Source organism: Apodemus sylvaticus, chromosome 3, assembly GCF_947179515.1.
Source record: "Apodemus sylvaticus chromosome 3, mApoSyl1.1, whole genome shotgun sequence".
Lineage (NCBI taxonomy): Eukaryota > Metazoa > Chordata > Mammalia > Rodentia > Muridae > Apodemus > Apodemus sylvaticus.
In genome coordinates, this window is record NC_067474.1 from 3634836 (window position 1) to 3659469 (window position 24634).

Sequence of the window (24634 nt, forward strand, 5' to 3'; positions counted from 1 at the left end):
AATTTGTCAAGCAGCTCTCATTTATCTCTGCACTGCCACCTCAGATTCTATTGCTAGATTCTGCACTCAAAGGCTCAACTCATACTGAGCTGTTACTTTAGCTCATTTGTCTCTTAGATTCTAGCTGTATATAATTGGTAGGAGACACTAGTAGTCAGAGAATCTCTCTCTCTCTCTCTCTCTCTCTCTCTCTCTCTCTCTCTCTGTGTGTGTGTGTGTGTGTGTGTGTGTGTGTGTGTGTGTGTGTGTGTGTGTATGTGTGTGTGTGCATATTCTCTGTTCCAAGAAACTTCCTTGTCCCGGGAGTCCTCTGACTTCTAAACTGTAGCACTGTGAAACAAGGCTTATAGTAATGGAAATCCCACTTACACTCAATTCCACCAAGATCCCTTGCATAGAAGAGCCACAGACACTGTTTCACAATGTTTCTTCATCACACTCTTCATTTTTATCTGCTCAGAATCAGCTGGTGAATTTTGCTCTAGAGCTCACTGGGGAAACCAAAAGCATTTTCACAAATATCTCTTTTCTTTATCAATAGAATCCAATGGTTTCTACACTTGTGACCTCAAATTTGCTGCTGAAATGAATGAAATCACATTGTGGAGGATATACCTTCTCTCTTAACACATTCACTCCTAAACTTAAGAGCAAAAGCATTCTGGTCTTATCTATAAGTCATCCTCTCACTTCTCTGGTTTCCCAGGATCATCTCGGGGAGTCAAGGTGATGTTGCCACCTGCTGCCCTCACTCTTCCTATCTCCCAGTAGGATTTCTGGGCACAAATCATTTATTTACATTCTTTTCTCTTATGAGCTTTTTAACAACACTGAAAAATTGTTGAACTCTTTGTTATCTCTCCCCCTCCCTTACAAGAAAGCTGTCTATGGCATCTGCTCCTCCAACCGTGCTGAGCCTTTGTACTCTGTGCCTTGCTGCCCTTTTCTTTTCATTTAACACCCATATATCATACTCTGTGTCAATCCAAAGCCTCCGATCTTCAGTTCATAACAATCTTGTCCTTTATTCAGGCAATTACAGTTTATCTAGGATAACTATTGACAATATCTACAACATTTCCCTTATTATTATCTCAAACATCACCTATTCACTGGACACTAAATTCAATTAAGGATGGTGTGGCCCTTCATACTCAGTCAAAAACTGTGTCATACCATTTTCACTTTGCCCTGTTTCCCCTTCTGCCACAGGAAATCCTTCAATTAATCATCAAGGATCTGTGAACTCTTAATATAACCTCAAATTCTTCCTTATCCTTTATCATTCTATATTAAGTGAGTCAACCATATCAATGAAACACATTCTGAAACTCCCTGTGTCACTCCATCATTACCAGTCTCATGCTGGTCCAAGCATCTCCCTGAGAGTACAGAGAGATCTTTCTAACTTAATTCTGTCTTCTATCACATGGTTGTCTAATCAGAGTAATTTTATGACATTTCACAATACTTTAGGTAAAACACGCTGTGCACTAAGTTTTGCATTTACTCAGAATACAAAAATCCAGTTTTCTTTTTACATGAGAAAAAAGTGATTCTAGTCAATGCTTATGTAACTACATCATTTTTTACTCCTCTAGTTGCTGGAGAACACTCAGTCATTTTGAACTGTAAACCTCCGAACTTATTCCACTTTTGTGTATGGTCTTCTTTCTGCCTGGTACAATAGCCTCTGTTTCTGTGATTAGCTGAAGCATTTTAATCCAGTGGCAATGAAAAGATGTTCTGTAATGATTATGGCAGGTTAGTTTTCTATCATTTTTATTACCTCACTCAGTTTATGTTTGTGGACTTGTTGAGTTTTCAAACATTAATTGATTTCTGACATTCTAGTACAATGTCTGAAGCAAGAACATACAGCCAATATCTATTGAATATAACAAATTTCAAATTTTCTGACACAAATAAATTGTTTAAGGAATTATTATGGCTTTGTCACCTACTCTTACAATTACAAAGACAAAAGATATACAGAAAGTTTGTCAGTGGTTCTCAACCTGTGGGTTGTAATTTCTTTGAGACTCACATTATTATTACATATCAGATAAACTGTACATCAGATATCTACATTATGATTCATATCAGTAGAGAAATTATAGTTATGAAGTATCATTAGGTAATTAATGGAATGTTTTCATTATATAAATTCCTAAGAGGTATGTGTGAAGAAACAAAATTTACAAAACAGTAAAGAAAGAATAGTCCTTAAGTAACATTGTTATTTACTGTGATTATAGTTATACAAATGGATATTTTCAATTTCTCATGAAGGTACACAATATAGAAAACTAAATATACAAAGAAATTGCATTTTCTTATAAATCTCACTAAATTCGTGATGTGGTCTGTAATTGAAATTGAAAACTTTTGTCTTGAAAAGATTCAGCACTGTGACTACTACCAGGCTAAATAAAATGATACTGGTCTGGAACAAGAATAAAATAAAAAACATGCTAATTTCTTCTTCATTGAACCAGCCATCTCATCATTCAGTGGTTCCCACACAGTCAGGTATCATAACACACCCTTGATCTTTTTTGCTCTAAGATTTTAAAGTAGCATTTGCAAGAGTTACTTATCTTTTAGCCTTCCTCCATTTTGTATTCAGCCCAGCCCAACATCACCGCTCACATCCCACTTCCTAGTCCTCCATTTCCTTTGTAGTTCCTTCTCTCTATCCATATTTCTAGCTTGGTTTTTGTTTTTGTTTGTTTGTTTGTTTGTTTGTTTGTTTTTGAGACAGAGTTTCTCTGTGTAGCCCTGGCTTTCCTGGAACTCACTCTATAGACTAGGCTGGCATGGAATTCACAGAGATCCAAGTGCAGGAATTAAAGTCAGGTTCCACCACTGCCCAACACCCTAACAAGATCTCATGTCTTAAATGTCTCTATGGAGATCTTTGCTCTCATCCTGACTATACTGTCTGAATGTTCATGAGCCATAGCTTTATGCTGCAGACTGGATACCATGAATTCTACTGTTGTTTGTCTAACCAGTTTAATAAATTCATGTGAATATCTACACAATATCCCGCACTGAGCTCTAGTTTCCTCTAACAAAAACAGTTCCCCAAGAACAAATATCGTCTTGCCACATGCAAAGCATAACAATACTAGTTCAAAAATGAGCTTAAATGATCCACCCATGATAGCACAGTGATGACCTTGGAAGAAACCGGTCCCTGTGCTGTTTTGCATACATGTTACAGTTTCCATCTTCCTTATAGAGGAAACTTCCTTGTAGATGAAATGTGAGACAAAATTTGGTTTGGAAAGAAGTCAGAGCAGATAGGGAACAACAAGCTACTCTGTCCTGGGAAAGGAAGAGGTAGAGTGCAGATTCTTCCTCCTTTAATCTTCTGGGATTATATTGAATACCATATAATCAGCATTCTACAATTTTCACAACATTCTAAAAGTCCATCTAACTTTGTAGGATGCATAATTGTGGGACTGTGAAAGGCACTCTGTGGCCTGGTTGAGTGAGGCTTACTCTGGAGACCCAGTGGAATATTTTTCAAAGGACGGAACTTGTGAGCCATTCTCCCAGAGACACCAACTCCATACTCCTGACTCCTCAACTCCATAATCCTGTGGCCATCAGTCACATAGTGTTCTGGCTGGGCTCCACCCTCACAGTTACCTGGCAACAGCCAGGTAGCCTGGCCCACTATAAAAGGGGATGCGGGGCCCCTCCTAACTCTCTTGCCCCTTCTCTCTTGCCTCTCTCTCTCTCTCTCTTGACCCCTGTTCCCTTTCTTGTCCCATTTTCTCCCCTCTTTCCACATGGTCATGGCCAGCTCTCACTCCTTTATCTTTTCTTTCTCTCTTTACTTCTCTATCTCTTTTCTTTTCCCTCTGCAGGTATTCCAGCCCTTTGCCCCACAGAATCAAGTCCGGATTTCCCCCTCCTGCCGAGCAGCCTCCCTCCACAGGTACATGGGTGCTCACCATGCCTATGCAGGTACAAGGGCCCCGCTAATCCAAAGTGAAAACCATCACTAATCTTCAAATTTCTGTACCATGACTTGGATAGATAGGACTTCACGAGAACAGAGAATTCAATCTCCTGGATGCCTGCTAGCCAGGTCAACTTTATGTAGCTTTAAAAAGGCTTCTTTGAATTTTTCAGATTGCATGAACTATGAGGTAGTATTTATATGACTACCACTTCTCACCACCTTCATATTGCCATCCACTTTTGGTCACTATCAACTTGACAACCATTGTATTGTTGTAGAAAATTGCATTCCAGCCACTTAAAGCCTAAAGCAGTGATGCTTGGAACAATCCTAAAATCAGGCTCTATTCAATACACATACATACTGACTAAAGGGACCTATATTGTCCCTTCCAATGAAATCTTTGTCTTCATTTTCTCTACCACTTCCGAGACTCACTCTTAGCCACACAGAACAACATGTTGAGTCTAGACAGTCAAGGGAGGGATGCTTGCATTTGGTGCTGAGCCCTAGATATTCCTCATATAAAGGAATCTCCCAAGCTATGCTGAATGGAGAAACAAACCCCAGCATAATTCCCAACTCTTTCCACATTTCTCTCCTGAACTCCAGCAAGTCACTCCATGAATACAAACCTTAGTAAAGCTGGACTTCTGCATTATTTCTTTCTCCAGTATTGCCATCGTAGTGGCAAAAAATTCCAAAGACAAAAATACATTAATTTTAAAGTGCAGATAGTTTTATAAAAATATAATTCCCATGAATTGTAGCTAAAAATACTTCTAAAATATAACTTTATTGTTTCTAAGCAATAATATATTTTTATGTTTATAGACATTTCTTTCTTTAGGTTGGGAAAGGTTTTCTCTATGATTTTGTTGAAAATATTTTCTGGGCCTTGGAACTGGGACTCTGCCTTCTTCTATTTCTATTGTTTTTAGGTTAGGTCTTTCCATAGTATCCCAGATTTCCTGTATTGTTTTTGTCAGAAATATTTTACACTTAACATTTTCTTTCACTGATGTATCAGTTTCTTCTATTGTATCTTTTACACCTGAGATTCTCTTGAGCTGAAGGGGCCTTATCTGGTATCAGTGGGAGGGGAGGCCTTTAGTCCTGTGAAGGCTTGATGCCCTAGTGTAAAGGAATGCTAGAGTAGTTAGGCAGAAGTGAGTAGGTGGGTGGGGGAGCATAGTCATAGAAGCAGGGTAAGGGGGGGATTACATAGGGGGTTTGCAGAGAGGAAACCTGAAAAGGGGGTAACATATGAAATGTAAATAAATAAAATATCCTAATCTTAAAAAAATGGTGATAGAGGCCTTGAAGAAGGAAGTGAATAAATTCCTTTAAAAAAATAGAGGAAAATATAATCAAACAGACAGAAGTCTTTAAAGAGGAAAAAAATCCCTGAAAGATATACAGGAAAATACAATTAAATAGGTCAAGGAAATATATGAAACTGTTCAAGACCTGAAAGGAGAAATAGAAGCAATAAAGAAAATACAAACTAGGGGAATCCTGGATATAGAAAACCTAATGAAAAGAACAGGAACAACAGATGCAAGCATCATCTAAGCAATACTATTAAAGAAAAATTAAAATACTATGGAGAAATTAAGCTATCCTGTTTATTATTTTAATTTCTCTTTCATGCCTATTCTCCAGAATTATCTCAGATATTATCTTACTTATTATTTCTCTTATGCCTTCATTTAACACATATATTTTAGAATTGAATTCAAAGTCTAGAAAAGAAACAAGACATGCATATATTTCACTGAAACTTCTGTATTATAACTAGAGTACAATAAGATATTTTAGAATGGGACAGATGATGGCACCCACTAGAAAATTCTTTGAAAGGATGACATCTGAGCCCAGTTTTGAGGGATATACATGAGACTGATAGGAAGAGAAGAAACACAGGCATGTAAATGGATGAAGAAGCTGAAGAAGCATGTACTTCATTCAGAACAGCAAATGTAGCAGTGTGAACACAGGTAGCTGAGGTTTATCATGACTGAGTTAATTCTAGAGCCATTAGCTTCTTAATCAGGAAGAAGTTAATAGAACTTTTGTTCAACTGAGTAACTGACACAGACAAGCTCAGAGAAAGGTCAGCTTTACCAGGTGTGATGAGGATACACTAGGCTATAAAACAGGAATAAATTAATGCAGTCTGCTAAATGGGAAGGTGTGATGCCAATGCAGATTTGAGTAAAGAAACCGAAGTGAGAACAAAATAGAAGAGGTGGGGCTCAAAGACATTTGTGAGGTGGATGCTAGAACTGGATTAGCAGATGCACATTCATATGTATGGTGTGGAAATAAGTTGTGTGGACTTGAATACAGCTATTTGCCTGTTTCTTGGCAAGGACTGAACAGACATTACTTAGCTTTCCTTTGAAGTTATCATAGAATGAGTCCACATGGAAGCCACTCCATGCATACTAGGAAATGCATGAAGACAGTGCAGAGAGGATTGCCAGATGGAGTTATGGAAGACAGAGCCATGGAAGTCTGAGGATATTTCAATTGAATTGATAAAGCAAAACGCAGAGAAAATATTTTTCAATGTTGAAAAAAAGAAGGATATAGATGATCACACAATACTTCAGAGTCAGAAATCCACAAGAAGGCAGGCCCAAAGAAAACACATTAGTTCACCAGAGTCTCTTTAGTGCCACCTCTGGGTTTTGTAGTTTTCCACCAGATTTACAACTGAATAGCTTAGCCCCAGAATAGTAGCAGACTATCAGAGTTCACATTCCAATAAACAACAGAGACAAGATGTGAGCCTGCTGTTCTACACATACAAAGCCAGTGTTTATACTTGGTAATCTCTTGTCACTTCATTTGATGTCCTAAGGCTCATTTCTTAACTAACCCTGAACCAAACTCTCCCTGGGCTTTCCAGTTTCCATCATCATGTCTGTGGTTCCAGATTCTTCCCCAGCTCTGGGCTTGTACCTACCTAACCTGATTCTCCCAGAGTAGGCTGACTATGTCTGGTATGTACATTTCTCTACTTTTCCACCTCTTACCCACAACCTCTTCTCTTACCTTTAATGGTACTGATTACCTTTATGAAACAGGACACATCTCAGGGGTAGTCTGGAAGAGCTCTCACGAGAAGGAACATTTCAATACCCTCAGATCAAAGAATTTTGTGCCTCATGTATGTAAAGATTTTAAGTATATTCTTTTTCCTCAATCAAACTATAAGCTCTTCAAAAAAAGGTCTGGCTTTTCTATAGAAATATTTAACTCTATCCATTAAGTGACGATAAGGGTAGAAATAGGGATGTAACATTAATAAGCCGATGTGTGGCTTGGCTGCTGTAGGACTATAATTAGTACTAATTACAAATATGGACATTGCTGTTTCAACAATGAATCTGAAACAGCAAATAGACTGCAAGAGAATATTGAAAGTTACACAGAAAATAGCTCTTTGGCCAACTTTGAGATTTAAGCTTTATTCCTTAAAGTAATAGCATTTTAAATAATCAAGCTAACTGTATTCTAAAAGACTAATCAGTATCAGTCTTTCATCCTTATGAATATCATAAAATCAATAATAGTCCCAATAATTATTTTTAAATACCTCTTCAGTATTCTAAAATTATTGTTTCCTACTATTACAGTGGGGCACAGAGATCTGCAACTAGTTAAAGCCAGCACACAGTTCTGATGTTAATAATATCTAAGGGCAATAACAACATAAACCTTGGCTTGTTTCTGAACCTACCTTTCAATGATAGAAAGAAACCAATGAATCAAAATGAAAATCAAACATCCAAGACTAGTCATTATACATACTGTGCAATTATTGTTGCTTTGTTTGTTTGTTTTTGCAAGTAGATATAAGAATCATGAAACTTATTTTTCATGATTTGAATATTAAATCACACACAGAAACCATCACAATCCCTTATGTAGTATTGAACTCCTAAGTTCTTTATTTTAAATAAAATCCAATAGAGAGGCTGGGGAAATTGTTCAACTCAGTCAATATGGCAAGGCTGTCTAGATGACTCAGGCAATAAACGCCAAGCCTGAGAATCAAGGTCTGATAACCTGAGTTCATGTGCTAAAAGAAAACTGACTGCTGAAAGCTGGCCTCTGATTGCCCTTCTTTCATCACGGCGTGTGACCCCTCTTTTGTGTAAAAGAATTATATATAAAAAGAGACATTTAAAGTCGATACAGGAGCTATTTAGGAACAGTGAGCTTCCTTCAGAGCAGAGCTTAGAATACTTAGGAACAGTGGATCTGAAGGTACTTAAGTTTACACTGAAATTGAAAGAGTTCTTAAGAATACAAACGTGAACAGAAGAGTGTGCAGATAAGGATATACTTAAAGAAAATGTTAAAAATTAAAGCAGAATGAGTGAGTAAAGATTAAAGAACAGCATCGTGCAATTTTCCTCCTCTGCTCTATGTATCAAGAACATTTCTTCGATATTCACGTGAACAATGTCTTACCATATACTCCATATTAGAGGCTGTTGGGTACACCTGACTTCTCAGTTTATTATGGAGATCCAAGATGCTCTGCATGTCGTTGTCTGTGATGGCTCTTTTCCCTCTTTGCTTAGCTGTCCACCATTCGCCATCCTCATCCATGTACTTTTCCAAAAGTTTCTCCAACAAGGTGACATTAGGAACCACCATAGCTGGAACTGCTCTAGCCACGAATAGCAGTGTGGTCACTCTGAGCCACTCCCGTGCCTTACACATCATAATGAATGGCCTCTGGGGTTCCCCGGGAAAGTCTCTAAGACAGGCTCGTCCACTCCTCTTGGCTATAAGACATGTCACGTGATTCAGATGAAATTATTTTATGATAGCAAAGCCCAATATGTAAGCACTCCGATTTTGAAAATATATTTTCTACCACCTCCATTTTCCCATAAAGAACTTTTACAATGTACAATGTTTTCTGTACAATATTTTTGACACAAAATACTTTTTTCCAAGCTTCCCACTATGCCAAAAGTCGAAGGCAAAAGTAGCCAGGGAAGCTCAAGGCTTGAGAATAATTTCTGAATTACAAGGTTCTAAATGATATATCCTGCAAGGAGTTCTATTTATATAGAGTTTTATTTTTGTCTAGAGGCTTTTATTTTCTGTAGACACTTTAAAGTTTTTTATTTATTTTGCTATGTTTTATTTTATTTTTAAAGGCATAATATCCCAGCATTTCATCTCTGGTTCATCACTATTCATGAACTACTCATGCCTGTGTTCCTGGGTACCTGGAGAGGGCCTGTGATTCACTGCAAATAATGGCACAAGTCCCTGGAGCAACTTTTTTTTCACCCACGCGCAGAAGGAGAAATCAATTATATTCCCATATTCTGGCAAAGTTTGTGCCCAACATATGAATTATACCCTACCAAGAGCACTCTTGGAAAACCTCAGAGCATGTCCCTCACATACAACACGAGTCCAAGGTTCACTGAACCCTTCAGGGAGGGCGCTTTCAGGACAAGGTGAAAGGAAGGGTTCCTGCCCTGCCACCCATCTACTCTGTCCGGACCAGGCTGTTCTCTACAAGTCAGCTTTTCCTAGATCCTGTTTCCAAATAGGGAACCAGGAAAACCTGGCAGCTGGATCACTCTAGATCCAGCTTGTGCATCTTCCTTACCTCTCCAGTGTGATGTTCCCCTGAGAGCAGAGCCTAGCAGGACGGCTTGTCTCTGCAGCTTTTCCCAGCCTTAATTAATTCTTCTCTTCAGTGGCGAAGCCACAGCCGGAGTCTGACTGAGGAGCCGGCTGACCCCTGGGGACGCAAACCTGGGAGGAACAGCGAGTAAGGACTCCAAATTTAGCAGAGTGGCCACGGAAAGCAGCTCTCAGAGTGGGCTCCCTGCTGTTCCAGAACTGGAGGATAAGGTGGGACAAAGGGGAAACTCCGCGGGAACCTCGTGCTTCAGCTGGGTGCCGTCTGGGCATGCAGAACTCTGGCGCTAGGCACTTCCGCTGCTCCTCAGAGCTCAGGGACGTTTATTGAGGTCCCTGTGTAGGCACGTGATGCCAAAGCCCTCCTTGCCTACACCCTCCCCCCTCCACCTCCACCCAGTCCTGGCCTGGCCGGAGGCCCACGGGAGTCGGCTTGCAACAAGCCAGGAGCTTTCATGGGTATATGCTCTGTGCCTCTGTGAGTGGGGGCAGGCAAGCTCTGGACCCTGAGGGAAGAGCGCCCCTAACTCCTCCTGCCTCTCTCAGATCAGACACCCTCCCTCTAGTTCCTCTGACTGGACTCTGAAATTCCTTTCAGTCTGGGTAGCAAAGGAGCTAGCCCCAGAACTTGAGGTAGGTGGGTATGGAGGTATGCTAAGAACTTCCAGTCTTGTATACACAAAAGGAAATCTAGGAGGTGAGATGAAGACAGAAATGCTTTTTAATTTCTCTAATGGATCCCCATTGGTCTCTAGTTTCTAAAAGGGAGAAGTCTTTCTTTGGCTACTAAAGCTTAATGAGGACCAGATGGAAAAGGAGTTTCAGAAGACCATTGAAGTGGATATTGCCTGACAGTTGAGACATTTAATGAAACATGCTGCATTGGCTTCTGAAAAGGGATCACTGACACCTGGCATTTGTGAAAATGAGAAGAGTCCTTTAAACAATATATCATGGGTAGTCTGTCAGGATCTCAAATCTCAGTCCCAAGACAGATACTTGTTTTACATCCTAGAGTAGGAATTTACTAATTGTAAATTCAAAAAGTGTTGCCCTACTGAGTGCAGTGCAGTTTGTACAAACACACTTTGCTTTGAAGTGGATTATCTAATCTCCTGTCTTTGCATCTGCTCCTTTGAGAGTCTCAAATTTCTGTCTCTTTATCTGGAGTATCTCACAAGACCAAACAAAAACCCTGTGCTAGGGATTCTGAGATTGTCCCAACCATTACCTGCCTCTTTCCATTATCCAGCTGCTCTTCTGTAGTCAGGCCTCAAAGTCTCTGGTGAAAGGAGTCCTTGCTGCCTAGAACAAACAGCAAAGAATGCAGAGCCGACCTATCAGAAAGAGGAAGCTGTGGGTAGAGTCACAAGTTTTATCTTCAGCATTGTACCCACTGAATGGCCGCAAATTTGTAGCTTTGGAATATTAATTCATAATTCACGTGCCGGGCATTCAAGAAACAGGGCTTTTGCATCTGAAGCATTCAAGTTTGTGGTAAAGGACTGGTGATATGACTAAAGTTGGAGGATCAGTTCCTGAACACTTTATGTGCCATTGAAAATCATACAGAGAATTGAGTTAAACCTGTTAAAAGTAATTGCAAATATTTGAAATATTTGAAAAGGAACTTAAATAAAGATGACAAGAAATTTGGTAAGGAATTATTGCATTTTAATATAAGAATGACCTAAAATTCATCATATTAAGCATTAACCTTCAATAATCTTGCATTTCCAATTCAGTATAAAAAGCTTTTTGGATACAGTTCATGTTTTTATTTATTATTGCAAAGTCTATTTGTCAAAAAAGAAAACATTTTATCTATATAAAGTGCATGTCAAAATGGCATTTTGGTTTATGACTGAAGCAGTTCCTTGTAAAGCTGTGGTGGGATGCAACATTTCTCCTCTATTGTGGCACACACTGTTGTGTACTTGGTCAACACAAGGTCTCCCACCTCTTTATTCCATTCAAATACGTAGGTAACCACCTTCTCATCAGCAGCAATCTTAGGAAGTGACTGTTGCTTATTCTAAGCAATTCTTCAAAATAGATCCCTGTAGTAGTGACTTGTGTAGTAAGAGACAGTTGAAGTAATACTTGCTCATAATTCAAGGAAGTCAGAGCTGTATTTAGAGCTAAGGAAACAGGTTGCAATGGTTTTCTTTTGTGATCAAAAGAAAATATATATTTAAGGGCTAATTTGTGAGATTTGAAAAATACAGCTGCTATTGAGCAAAGACAAGGGACAGACTAAAGGAATGACCTCTTTATCTGTTGAACAAAAGAACAAATAGTATCTGTCTCTCCCTGCTCCTGACCAATCACTCCATTTTCTTGTTATATGAGATAACAAATGCATGTTTAAGCCACACTGGTTTAGCTTGAGTATTAGCTACTTGTAGCTTAAAGCAATGCAATCCACATATTTCTGCAAAGATGATTCTTTTTTGCTAGTGTTATATTCCACATACTGTAATTATACATATATGTGCAGAGTAAGGAATTATCTTAAAATGTGTGCTAACCTACCTCTAAATTTCCAAGTGAGTACATGTTGTAGAGGTATCAATTACTCCATATTCTGCCAAAACCTCACATCTAATCTATCAAGACATGGTTATATCTCTTCTCTTGTTAATGTGTAATGATACATTTCTTGTGTTTAGTACTTTAATAACGAGAACTTGTATAGATGTATTTATTTATTTTAAAAACTTTGTATGTCAGTGCCTGCATATATGTGCACATGTATGTATATATACATTACATGATGCCTGATACCCAGGCAAGCCTTTGGTGTACATATGGTATAAGTGCCTGCAAGTTTGTGTGTATATGTATTTATGCATTATACACACACACACACACACACACACACAAGATGCCCTGTCCCCAAGGAAGCCAGAGGGGACAACCAATGTGCTCTGGAGCAGAAATTACAGGAGGTTGTGAGCCATGAAGACAGGGTTGAGAGCCAAACCCAAGTTCTCTCCAATAACAGTACCTCTTCTTAACTCCTGAGCCATTTTACCAGCCCTGGAGCCTGCAGGAGAAATACTTGCCTATCCCAAAAGTCATGAAGAAAACATTGCTATGTTATGGTTTAACTGTACTGCTAGCCATTTTCCAATCATGTCTTTGTTCCATATAGGGTGGATTTGTGCTCTCATGTGAAGAAGGTACTTCATATAGAGTTACCATCATGATTTCAAAACTAAGGTACAGAAATAAATTCCATTGATGAGGCAAGCTTTATTATGATGCTTGAGTTGAATTAGTAGAGACTGTAACTATTCAGACCCACTTTCACATTATAAGTAAGTCTTTTAGTGTGTCTTGGGGTCTAAGAAAAAAGGTGGCCTGACTTAAGATTTGAATGAGACTCTTTGTTGTTATTTTGCAATCTGGGTGCTCCTCATTCAGGAGTTCTCATTTAAGTTATCTTTGCTCACAGTTGGGCCACTCTCTATGCATTTATAAAACATTCAGCAATTTCCTTGTGCTTCTCTATCTTTGCTGCTATTCTACTCTGCCTAGGAAATCTGTAACATTCAATCTGATGATCTAACTCCAACCATCCCCTGCCACAGGTTTGCATGGTTCAGCCACCCCTCCTGCCATTTCCCTGACCTCTTCCACTTTCTTAAGTCAGAGCTTGCATACTTGCCCTACTCCCAACAATGGTAAAATTTCTTATAGAGTAAGTTGTGTATATGGATTCCACTTTATCTCTTACAATGTATATTAAATACACAGATGAATGGGACTTTTGAAAATACAAAACATGATCTTGAGAAAGTATGTTTGTTAGTTGATTTTTCCTATTGCCTTAACAAAATACCATAGAGAAGCAAGGAAAAGAAAGGGTTTATTTGGGTTTACAGTATAGGATGCATATAATCTTTCATTTCTGGAGGTATGGCTGATGAACAGTTTAAGCAAGAGATGGCTGGTGACAAATGGGATCCAGAAGCAGAAATCTTGTTCAGGAAGCAGAGAATTCTGGCCAGAATGAAAGTGAGGCAATGAACCTTAAGGCCCATCTCTAGGAGCCTCCATATGCCAGCTAGGCCTCATGTCCCAAAGGCTGTACAGCCTCTACATACAATACCACTATCCAAGGACTAAGTGTGTAAATACTTTTGAACCTAAGGGCATGTGTGCATAGCAGATGAACTGGAATCTACAAAATAAGCAAAGTTCATCATACTTGACATCTTTGTTACCTAAGATATTTCCTTGGGGGCGAAGTATCTATGATTGAAGTAAATATATCAGAGACAATTGTGCTACTGAGAAAGGGGCAATTGTTTTAAAAGTAAAAACTGAAATGAACACTAGCAATTATAGGAAGACTCTCCAAACTAAATAACATTAATATATTTTCAGTATTTTCTAGTTAAGGAGTACTGTCCTAAGACATTCATTTAAATAAAAATTTGTGGATATAAACTCTCTTTTAAATAAATAAATGCAATACATATCTAATTCACTTTTTCTTTTTCATATTGTCTTCCTAATGATCTGTAGAAAATGTTTCCTAACAGTAGAAAGGTCACATATTTTAGGAAGGTGTTATAAATGTTGTCTCATTTAGTGGATTATGTTTCTATATATCACTATATAACCTATATGTATAATTACAGCATGAGCAGATTTTTAATCTAAAGTATGTCCAAGAGATAGAAAGATACATCCATTGACATAAAACCATCCATCTGGTTTGAGCAGTTTATTTTCACTTTCTTAAAGCACAGCATAGAGAAATGCAAACCTATTTTAAAATGAAAAAAGTTGTAGAGCACATTCAGGGGTAGAGTCCCCCCTACCTAGACCTACAGATGAGATTCATTAAATGTTTAGGGTATAGGTCTTCCAGCATCATTGGAAAGAACTTCTGAAAGAAGAGCATTGATAGAAGGAAAATATCCACCTGTTCATCAGTAGAATGAATGGCTGAAGAAAGTTTTCCATTCCAGCCTAATGGGCATGAAAGCTTCTTCAGCTGTCATTAGCTAGCCTATGAAGAAATAGTTGACTGAAGCCCATATTCCACTTTAAATGACAATTTTATAGAATCGTACTTAATTAAAGTGAATAAAAACTCTAGTGTCTGACATATAGATGCGCTCTACAGTTCAGAATGCACATGTGCATGTATGTGTGTGTGTGTGTGTGTGTGTGTGTGTGTGTGTAGTACCTTAGGATCAAATATTTTGTCAATCCATATTAGAGGAGCTATTAAAAATTTAATTATAACTAGACAAATTATAGAGAAAACACTGAAAATGGGGAGGATTTAAGCAACCCTTTTATTTGTAATATATAGCCTCCAACTAGTCTCCTGAAAATAAGCATAAAGATTAGTATGGACCTTACCAAGCTTTCTAATTAAAAAGAGTTGCTGGGTAGATGGATCTGTCAATAACCCATTTGGCCTGTAAGCACAAGAAAATGAGTTTGAATCAGAGCTCTTGTAAAAGCTGGACAGGCAGCAGAAGAACTGGGTAAGCACAGACAGCAGGATTCTCGGAACTCATTTTCCATACAGCTTGGTTAATTCAGTGACCACCAGGTTCAGTGAGAGAGCCTGTCTCAAAAACTAAGGTGAAGAACTAATATACAAGACAGATGACATCAGCTCCCATCATGCATGCACATAAGGATATGCATGCTGAATGAACACATAATACACACACAAAGTGAAAGGTGGGAAGACAGACAGAAGGACAGCAAGGAGGAGAGAGAGAGGGGAAGATACAGACAGAGTGGGGACAATTACTATAAAATAAAGTATTAGATGATTTTATAAACAATAAGAAAAGCATATGGACAAATAGAAAATATTAAATTATTGGTTTAAATAGCCAGCTTTTGCAAACATATCTAAAACATCCATAATGTCACAGGAGATGCCTGTTTCTGCTTCTGACTTGCTTCAGTTAATGATCTTAATTTCAGGACCAATTTTGGTATCTTCCTGATGAGCCCTTAACACTAGAAGTAATGAACTGGTCATGTAGAACAAGTATTGTTGAGGTTCAGAGAGATCAGGTAACTAGAACTGAATGACCCATCATCCTTGCCAAAATCCTTGCCAGAGCAATCCCATAACCAAACCTTAGTCCACCAGCTGCTACTTTCTTTGTACAATGAAAAACTGGCATCAGAAGTGGAAGGCCATGGCAAGATCACAGAAGACATCTGAACAAACCATTTTATTTTGAAGTTCAGACACCTGCTTGCTTTTCACTTCACGGGTGGCCTACCATTTGAAATGTTGCAGGTGTTTTGTTTTGTTTTTGTTTTGTTTTTCTATGAATCTTGTCAATAATCCAGTTAGTGACTCTTAACCAACAATAAATAAATACAAGGATAATTGTATTTAGGTTGATTCAATTTTAAAGAAAAGCAGGAAAGCAGTATATAAAATATTGTATCAAGCTGTGCTCCACAGCTCTCCTTTCTAAGAGATTGTTCACTTGGAAGAATTGAATTGCTTTTCCTAAAGGATTTATAGATTTAAAAATGTATGATTTAGTCAATTATTGCTGCCAGCAGCTACAGGTGAACCAGAGACCTGAAAGAGAATACTGGGGATATACGGGGAGGCAACAAAAGAGAACTGACTCAGGACAACATTAGCCGATCATGACCAAAGCTTTAATAATATTTAGTCAATATATAGCCTTCAGAATAAATCCCTGCCCCCACACTTCAAGGAGAGATCCAAGAACTGAGAACTCGTTGGCTCCAATCTCAGCAGGTTGCCTTCTAGGATCAGAGCACTTCACATCTAACAGGTCCAGAAGGCTTCCAGTTGAGACTGGCCTGAGGCTGCCATGACTTCCAAGTGAAAGCAGCAGTATTGTTCTCTGAAGAACAAAGGCCAAGAATAACACAAGGGGAAAGCAGGGGGGGTGGGGGCTGGCAGCAGGGGGGTAGGGGGCTGGCAGCCAGGAATGTCGCAGGTTGACCAAAGAGGCTAAAAAGCCTAGCTCAATGCTGGAGGGGGAAGGGACAGTCAATAATGCTCCACTGTCACATAGCATTTTAACAAATGAAATATTTAAGAAAACTAACCTTGAAACCAAACAGGATTTTTTACTTTAGAAAGAGCTGATTCTGCAAAAAGGAACACTCACTGGTTAAAACAGAAAGTGAATGGCGGGAAGCATGCAGGGTCAAATCCAAGGTGAAGCACATTTTGTGATATGGAAAAATAAAATGAATTATAAAGACTGTCTGGCCTCAATGTTATTATATAAAGGAAGCAATGTTCTGCAGAGTCAGGTTAAGCATGTGCCAGGAAGGAAGTAGTAGGTGTGTGTTTAGAGATGTGAACAGTGGCTGAGATCCAGATGGCCAACAGAATGGCTGAGCAAGGAATCAGAAACATTCAAGACACATTTCTCCCCTGGCCAAGGCAGCCTTCTCTCTAGCTCACTCAAGATTTTATAGGATAAGTTGAGGTGCATCTGTGATTTTATTATATATTCTAAATATGTAAAAATAAAGACTGCCTACAATTGTTAAAAGATTATTTGAAAGGGGACATATAAGAAAAATCATCCACCTCATCAAATCCTAGAAGATGGATTTGATTTCTACTTTAAATTAATAACTTTTCTGTTTATAACAATTCAGCTCACAGACTGTCTATTAACAAACTGAACATTGCTCCCATATATTGAGCAAATTGCCTTGGTCTATCTAACCATATTTTCTGTTCTACTTCTGGCTTCTCAAAATTTGTTTAAAGTAGATCCTTGGTTCAGTTTACTAATCCAAGGGACAGTGTCAGAATTAAAGGGATGCAAACCAAGAGAAAAATCATCTAAAGAAATACAGACCCACTTTCTTTCTCCCCATCTTTTTACTATTTCGCCCACTACTTCACTTTTCTTCTTATGTCTTTTTCCAAAGACGACGTTTTCTTTGTGACACTATGTGCTGCTTTGAGCATTAGCAACTTTATATGTCTCAACTGTTTTCTAAACCTTTCTAAAGCTATTTAATTTGGTAAAAACATATGCTGCAATTGATCTTCAGTTTGTGGCATAAACCTGGCATCACTCTCTTTCTGGAACCTTCCAAGCTGAATATAATTTCCTTAGACAGAAGTAGCTCTGTTTTGGCATTTCATGAATACTCAGTGATCATGTCTTCCTGCTTAAGTTCTGGGACTCAGTGCTTTCCACTGGTAATTAATGTCACAAATCAAATACCAACCAAGGTTCGTAGCAACCATTGGGAAATCTGTCTTTCTCATTGTATAGCTTTCACTTAGTCATTTATGTTACAATAACGTGTTAATGGCCTTTAGCTGATTATAAAACTGAGCTACTCCCTATCATTATAGATAATAAACTGTAAAGAAATGAAATTCTCTTTATTAACTTTGTTTTTGCTATTTTTTACTTTAAGGTAAGTATAAGACAAAGAAATGACTATTCCTGTGCTGTTATACATATACATTTACTCTAAGCTAAATTTCCATTTAATTGAAAAATTGAAACTGTGCAAAGATGGGGCTGGGGAGATGGGCCAGTCAGTAAAATGTCTACTGCATCTAAGCATGAGAACCTAAGCTCAGATTTCCAATGCCCAATGGAAAAAGCCAGGCATGGAGGACTGAGCCTATAATTCAGTGCTGAAGAAACAGCAATAGACGGTCTCTGGGGTTCCCTGGCCCCTAATTCATCTTAGTCAATTTAGTAAGCTGAAAGTCCACTGAGATATCCAGCCTCAAAAAAATAATAGAGTGGTTTATAAAAGCACCTGAAGTTAAATTCCATCCTCCACATAAACCTGACAGCCTCACAAAAATCTAATCAATGTTAACAATTATGTTAACAAAGAAAATGTCAAAATTTGGCTTGATTTGGTTTGTTGTAAAATGCAGAAATCATTATTTTTATGTCTATGAAAAATTATGAAAGCCAAGTCAATCTACTTTTGAAGTAAAACTAATAAAGATATTATCTCAAAACCCCAAATGTATTCAAGGTACTAAATTCATTATATTGCCTTAATTAAAAGTTACATTCAAAGGCCATAATATCTCCTGAGGACAGAACCTTTGTACCATATTTTGAGAAACTATTTCCACCTATTTTTCTAACTTCACCAACACTATTTAACTTTAGTTCACTGTTATTTCCAGATTTCCAATATAAGAAATCACTTTTGCTTCTAGATTCAAGTCTGCTAGAATTATACTTCAATAATTAGAACTTTAATTCAAAATACTGAGCATACCTGGTCATTTTCTATGGTCTTTATTATCTTTTGAAGCTTTCTAAAGCTATTCCAATTTATTCATTTTATAAATAGAAGAGTAAGTTTATAAATAAAATCCAAACTATGAACATTATACCATGTTGTGTCTTGAAGTTCAGGGTTTAGAAGTCTAGCAAATAATCTTCCAATTGGCAGGGTTTTCCAAAAAAACTCACTGCTTTGGATGAAATCTGAGATGACTCCTTAAAGCTATGCCAGATGAGGGTTTCAGGCTTGTCCTGACAATGTGGCAGCTGTTCCTCATGTCCTTTCCAAGACCAGATGGCTTACCTACCACAGATGCTCACAACAAACAATGTAGGAAAGGAACAGTACAGGGAAACACACATCTTTTGATGGAGTAAATGGGCAAGTGCCCTGATTATAAACCTATAACTAATGAGTCTCACTCCACTCTTTTATGTAGGCATAAGAATTTCACATATACTGTAATTATTTTTAATAAATTGAAATTGTAAATTTTCATAATGTATAAGAATATTTTATTTTTCCAAATATAACATTAATAATTTTTACATTAAGAAGATCAAACAAGGCAAAGTCTGTCTATACACACAAAGTCCATCTAGGTATCAATCCTTTGCTTGGAATGATTAGGAATGATACCTAGATGGTACTTTAGACCATTCAAGAAATTGTCTTCAATATAAAAAAATATAAATATGACACCGAATCTATAGAAGACACTTAAAATGAGATTATATAAGAGAATTGTTTGCCTTGTCTTTTAGAGACAGGTTCACATAAGTAACCCACGTAGGCCTTGAAATTAAATTCATTCTATCTCAACTGGCATAGTTTAAGATTACAGGCACGTGCCCATCATATCCAGTCAAGAGATGTATATTTACATTATTAAATAAAGAAAAAAATAGAATAATCATAACACAGAAAGGAAACTTTTTATATTTGACTATGATGAAGCGCTCATATTTTTGAGATGAGTATATTTGGGAGGGATATTAACATGGCAGAAGGAGAAATAGAAGCATAGAAATGAAATAAACAGCGTCCTCACATGTAAAATTCTCAAAAAAAATTTAAGTTAAAATTAACCATATTAGGCTAAACAAGAAAATACTATCAAATTAAATAGCAAATTTAAGTTTAAACAGACATTTGCTGTAACTTTTGAATTACTGATGGATTTGTGCTCAAAATATTTAAGCAGCCTCAAAAGTCATTCAGTAAAACAAAATGATTCAATTATAAAAGAATGCTAAAAGAAACAAAAGGAAAAATAGTAATCTAAAGATAGGAGAATTATATATCTTGTTTTAATTATGTTATTTAGGGTTTTAAAACAAATTAGGGTGATTTTGTTTTAAAACAATTAAGGGTCATACGCATAAGATTAATTTCTGATAGAAAGAACAGAAAATTGGATTCCAATTCTAAGAACTCAAGTATATTAAATTATTGACCTACTTTTTTGTGAGAAAATAGAGAACATACATTGGAAGTATACACCATTATAAACAGAAGTTATGAAGTCCATACACCGATAGCATAGGGACAGAACATCATTTTAAGATATTGCTATCCATTAGATCTTTAAAGGAGAGAGGAGAGAGATGATAGAGAGAAAGAGAGACAGAGAGAGACAAAGACAGAGGAGAGACATGAAGAAAGAAGAGAGGGTGGGAGAGAAAATCCTTATAAAACATTTCCAGGCATTTTACCACTGGCCCTCATAGAACTTTTGAACTCTCCTCATAGTCCTGCTGAAGATAACCATAATAAGTTAAGAAATGGCATTTTCCTTTGAAAAGACAATGAAAGAGACAGCACAAGGCCCCAGTGATTTGTTCAAAGCCATCAATTGATGAAATCCTCCATCTAAACTGCTGTGGTCCAAGATAGTATTCTAGCAAGGCCTCCTGCAAGTTGTATCAGGAGACAGGAGTGTACAATTGGATGGAGGTCTAATCCAAGCTCTGTCATTTGTCAGTGTTCTGACATTAAGGAAGTCATAAACATTATGTGCTCTCTGCATCTTATTTTATTATCCTCAAAAAATAAACGTGTTAACAACTTTAGCAGACACTTGCTGTAAAATATCATGTATCAATTCAAGGTTACTTGTAATTTTTTAGAACAGAAAATAATTTTTTTAAGTAGCACTGAAACCCCCATTTCTCTTCTAATATTGATGCCTTCATTGCCCACATAGGAAACCAGAAGTTAAGTCAATGGAGCCCTTTACCAAAGTTCCCAACAAACACATTTCCAGTGAGATGCTTCAGATACACTCTAACCTCCACAAGGTAAGTGTTAAATGTTAGCTCCAGAGGATAGTGCTTTGGGAAGTTGCAGGGCCTTAAAAGAAGGGGATCAGATAAAGCTCCTAGGTCCTCCAGTGTACGCTTTCACAATGTAGCTGCCATTGAACCCTTTGAGTTCTCTTGGGAATGTGGATCAAGCAGAGGTCAGCCATGACTTGTTCTCTCTTTTGCTCTACTTCCTGGCTGAAGATAGAATCACCTGCACTGAGCAACATGGCCACCATTGTCCATATGCCACTTGCCATGGGACCCCTCACCACACCTGAATTTGCTGCATATGACATGTTCCTCAATCTTCCAAACTGTCAGCTAAATAAACTCCCTTATTCACAGGAAGCATGTGCCAGCCTTTGTGTACAAGGGTGATGAACTACAAGGAGGATGCACTCTGCAAGGAGAATCTTAAGCTGAGATTATTATTTTAATAAATAATTATTATTTTAAGAAATAATGAAATATATATTTAACTTATGTTACTATATAAAACACTTCCACACTCCTTGATTATTTATTCCTGGGATAAATAATATTTCTTTCTCTTTTATATGACAACAATTTGAATTGTTTTAAAGATACAATAGAAAAATATTTCATTTTTTTCTTCTAGTATGGTTGACTAAAGAAGCTATATCTAAATAAACAGCAATAATTTATACCTAGTACAAATGTAAATGTTATAAATACATTCCTCCCATTCTAAGTGACAGATAACAGCCTACTCACCTCCCATGAACTAGAAATCTCTGAATGCTTCTACATTATTGGACAGATGAGTGATCGACAAGGAACCAAAGTGGGTTAATAGTTTCCCCAAAACTACTGTGACTTGAATTTTTTCCAAAGAAGGGGTAAAAAGAAGTTTAAGTGCAGATGCATGTGTTGCTAGATTTTTGTCGGGGTTTTGGGTGGGGATCAGGTAAATCATTGGTGCTTAGTGCTGCTTTGCATCACTTTCTGGCTGTGATAGATAGTCTCTCACTGGCCTCTCTGAGGAGTCCTCTCAGCGTGCCTCTTACCAGCTCATTTGTATGGAGGAAAAGGCAAAGTCAAGTTCAGGCACAGAGCAACTGTAGTCCTCTCAGCAGCCTATCTTTTCCTCCTAGCCCTGTAATACTCTTAGCGGTCAAGCTAACTTGAAAGCTGGAGGAAAACTGGGGAATTTCAAGTCATTCTCCAATGGAAACTGCTGGGCAGAATATCACCTCCATGCCAAAGTTAATACTCTCATTGTTAAAGAAGCTAAAATACTAATGCCATTCTCATTCATATTTATAATCATATACACTGATGAAAAATAGCTTCTGTTAACTTTGAGAAGACCTTTCTGGCATTAGGTATCTAGGAAAATGTTTCTGTGCTGTTGATAAAAATGTCTGGTTGACTTTGTTAGAACTGTGCTGAAGGAGAGAAGTAAATGTAATGCACAAAATATTATCGTTGATCACATCAATTTAACCAGATAGCTCTATGGTCTGCATGGGACTGCAGCAGCTTAATCAATCTGTGCATGCTGGGTTACCACCATGGAGCAACTCAATATGCATGTTACCTTAACCAGGCACCCCATCTGCTGCAGAGGAAAGTGAAGCTCACTGTGAAATGCAGTTCTCATCTAGGCTATGAGGAAAAGGAACTGGAAGTTCAAATAGGGACAGCTTCAAAGGCAGGCACACATACACACACACACATACACACACACACACATACACACACATACACACCCTGAAAAACCACACCACAACCATCTTCACACTGACCTGGCCGTGTGGAGCCCTAATTCCAGTAACAGCCTTGGCTCATGTCCACCCTGTCCAAGCCTCTCTCCCGCGACTGAGTGAGCTGAGAAGTATGTGTGGCTTAAAAGAGACATCAAGAAAGACCATTCAGCGATGAGGCATAACTTTCAGTTAAGTGAGTCTTGAAAGGAGTTGAGCCAGGCTACAAAGAATACGAGTTCTTCTTAGTTCCGAGGTATTATGTTCAGAGGGCACTCACACTATAGACATAACAAACCTTCTCTCACCATAGCCCTGGCAAAACATTAGTTCTGCATTTAATATTTACAGGTACAGCACATTTTCATTCCAGTTTCTTAGTTTATATATATCCATAGTCTAATATTTACTATTTTAATTTAAATTATTTTTTATTTAAAAATCATTTTATTATCCAAAATTATACACATGAAGGAATGACATGTTTTAATTCATGCATGTATTATACGATGATAAAATCAAGGTAATTAGCATATTCATCATCTTAAACATCATTTCAATGTGATGAGAGCAAACAAATCTTTTTATTTATTGTGCATAGTTGCTGATTATATTCATTATCTAGTACAATGAAGAACTAAAACTTACTCCTTTTATTTAATCTAATGTTTTTTTATTAACAGACTTTCTTCCTCTAATAAGTTCTTCTAATTTTCTGGCTGTTGTGCAACTGTAGCCGATATCAATGAATGAGCATTTTGATTTCACAGGTAAGATCATGTGGTATTTGCTCTCTTGTATCAGCTTCATTTTACTTAGCTATAATCTCTGTATTCTTCCATATTGTTGCAAATGATAAGATTTTATTTCTTTTCATGATTCAGTATTATCTTATTATGCATATACTCTAAATTCTATCTAATAATTTACTTTTTTCTTTTATTAGATATTTTCTCTATTTTCATTTCAGATGTTATCTCTTTTCCTGGTCTCTGCTGTGGAACCCCGTATTCCAACTTCCCCTGCCTCTATGAGGGTGCTCCCCCATCCACCCACCCACTCTTGCCTTACTGGGCAAATATTACTTAAAAGACATGGGTAAATAAAATAATCTCAATTATGATAGTGTAGAATGTGACACTCTAGGCATTGTCCTGGCCCTCTTGAGTTATAAGCAGCTGTAATTACCTGAAGAAGACCTACACAGCCTTAGGCTCATCTATTTCTGCCCTGGACAAGGAGGGGGCACAGAAGCACCCCATTCTAGGATTTCTAGGTAGTTAATAGTTATTTAGACAAATAGATTCATCGGGTATTGTTGCCAGCCATTTGTTGCCCATGCCACTGTAACTAATCCCAATTAAAATCATTGGTTGACCAAAGCACACTTGGGTCTAAGTGTTTGTTGTTTGTTTCCTATTTTTCTCATGGATGTCCCATTTCCAGTGAGTAGACATTTGCTAATGTCTCCTCTAAAAAGGTTCTGACAAAATTTCTTCTGTCTAGTATCATCCATAAGTATAATCTAATCACATCACAAACTAGATGGAAATGGTTTCCTTATTGTTTAGGCTGTAAATGTTGACACATTTTTGAAGCAGTCAGTTAAGATAATATACTGTATACTATAAATGATAGTAAAATTTCATAGCAAT

The 24634-nt window shown here is 37.5% G+C and overlaps 1 protein-coding gene and 1 long non-coding RNA gene across 3 annotated transcripts in view; one reads left to right on the forward strand and one right to left on the reverse strand.

Moving 5' to 3' along the window:
- Crispld1 (cysteine rich secretory protein LCCL domain containing 1) overlaps positions 1-9983 on the reverse strand; it is a 34827-nt gene extending 24844 nt beyond the window's left edge. The window contains exons 1-2 of the mRNA XM_052175907.1: positions 9636-9983; positions 8471-8790 (exon numbers count right to left, since the gene is read on the reverse strand). Coding sequence (XP_052031867.1) covers positions 8471-8728 — 258 coding nt within the window. The 5' untranslated portion in view covers positions 8729-8790; positions 9636-9983. The remainder of the gene's footprint in view (positions 1-8470; positions 8791-9635) is intronic.
- An 80-nt stretch (positions 9984-10063) lies between these two features.
- Positions 10064-24366, forward strand: LOC127680459 (uncharacterized). Of its 2 annotated transcripts, none has more exons than XR_007976951.1 (4): positions 10064-10303; positions 21153-21246; positions 23663-23749; positions 23950-24366. It is a non-coding gene; the product is annotated as an uncharacterized LOC127680459 (long non-coding RNA). The 2 variants fall into 2 exon arrangements; XR_007976952.1 differs by lacking the exon at positions 10064-10303 and adding an exon at positions 12834-12895.
- Positions 24367-24634: the final 268 nt, after the last annotated feature.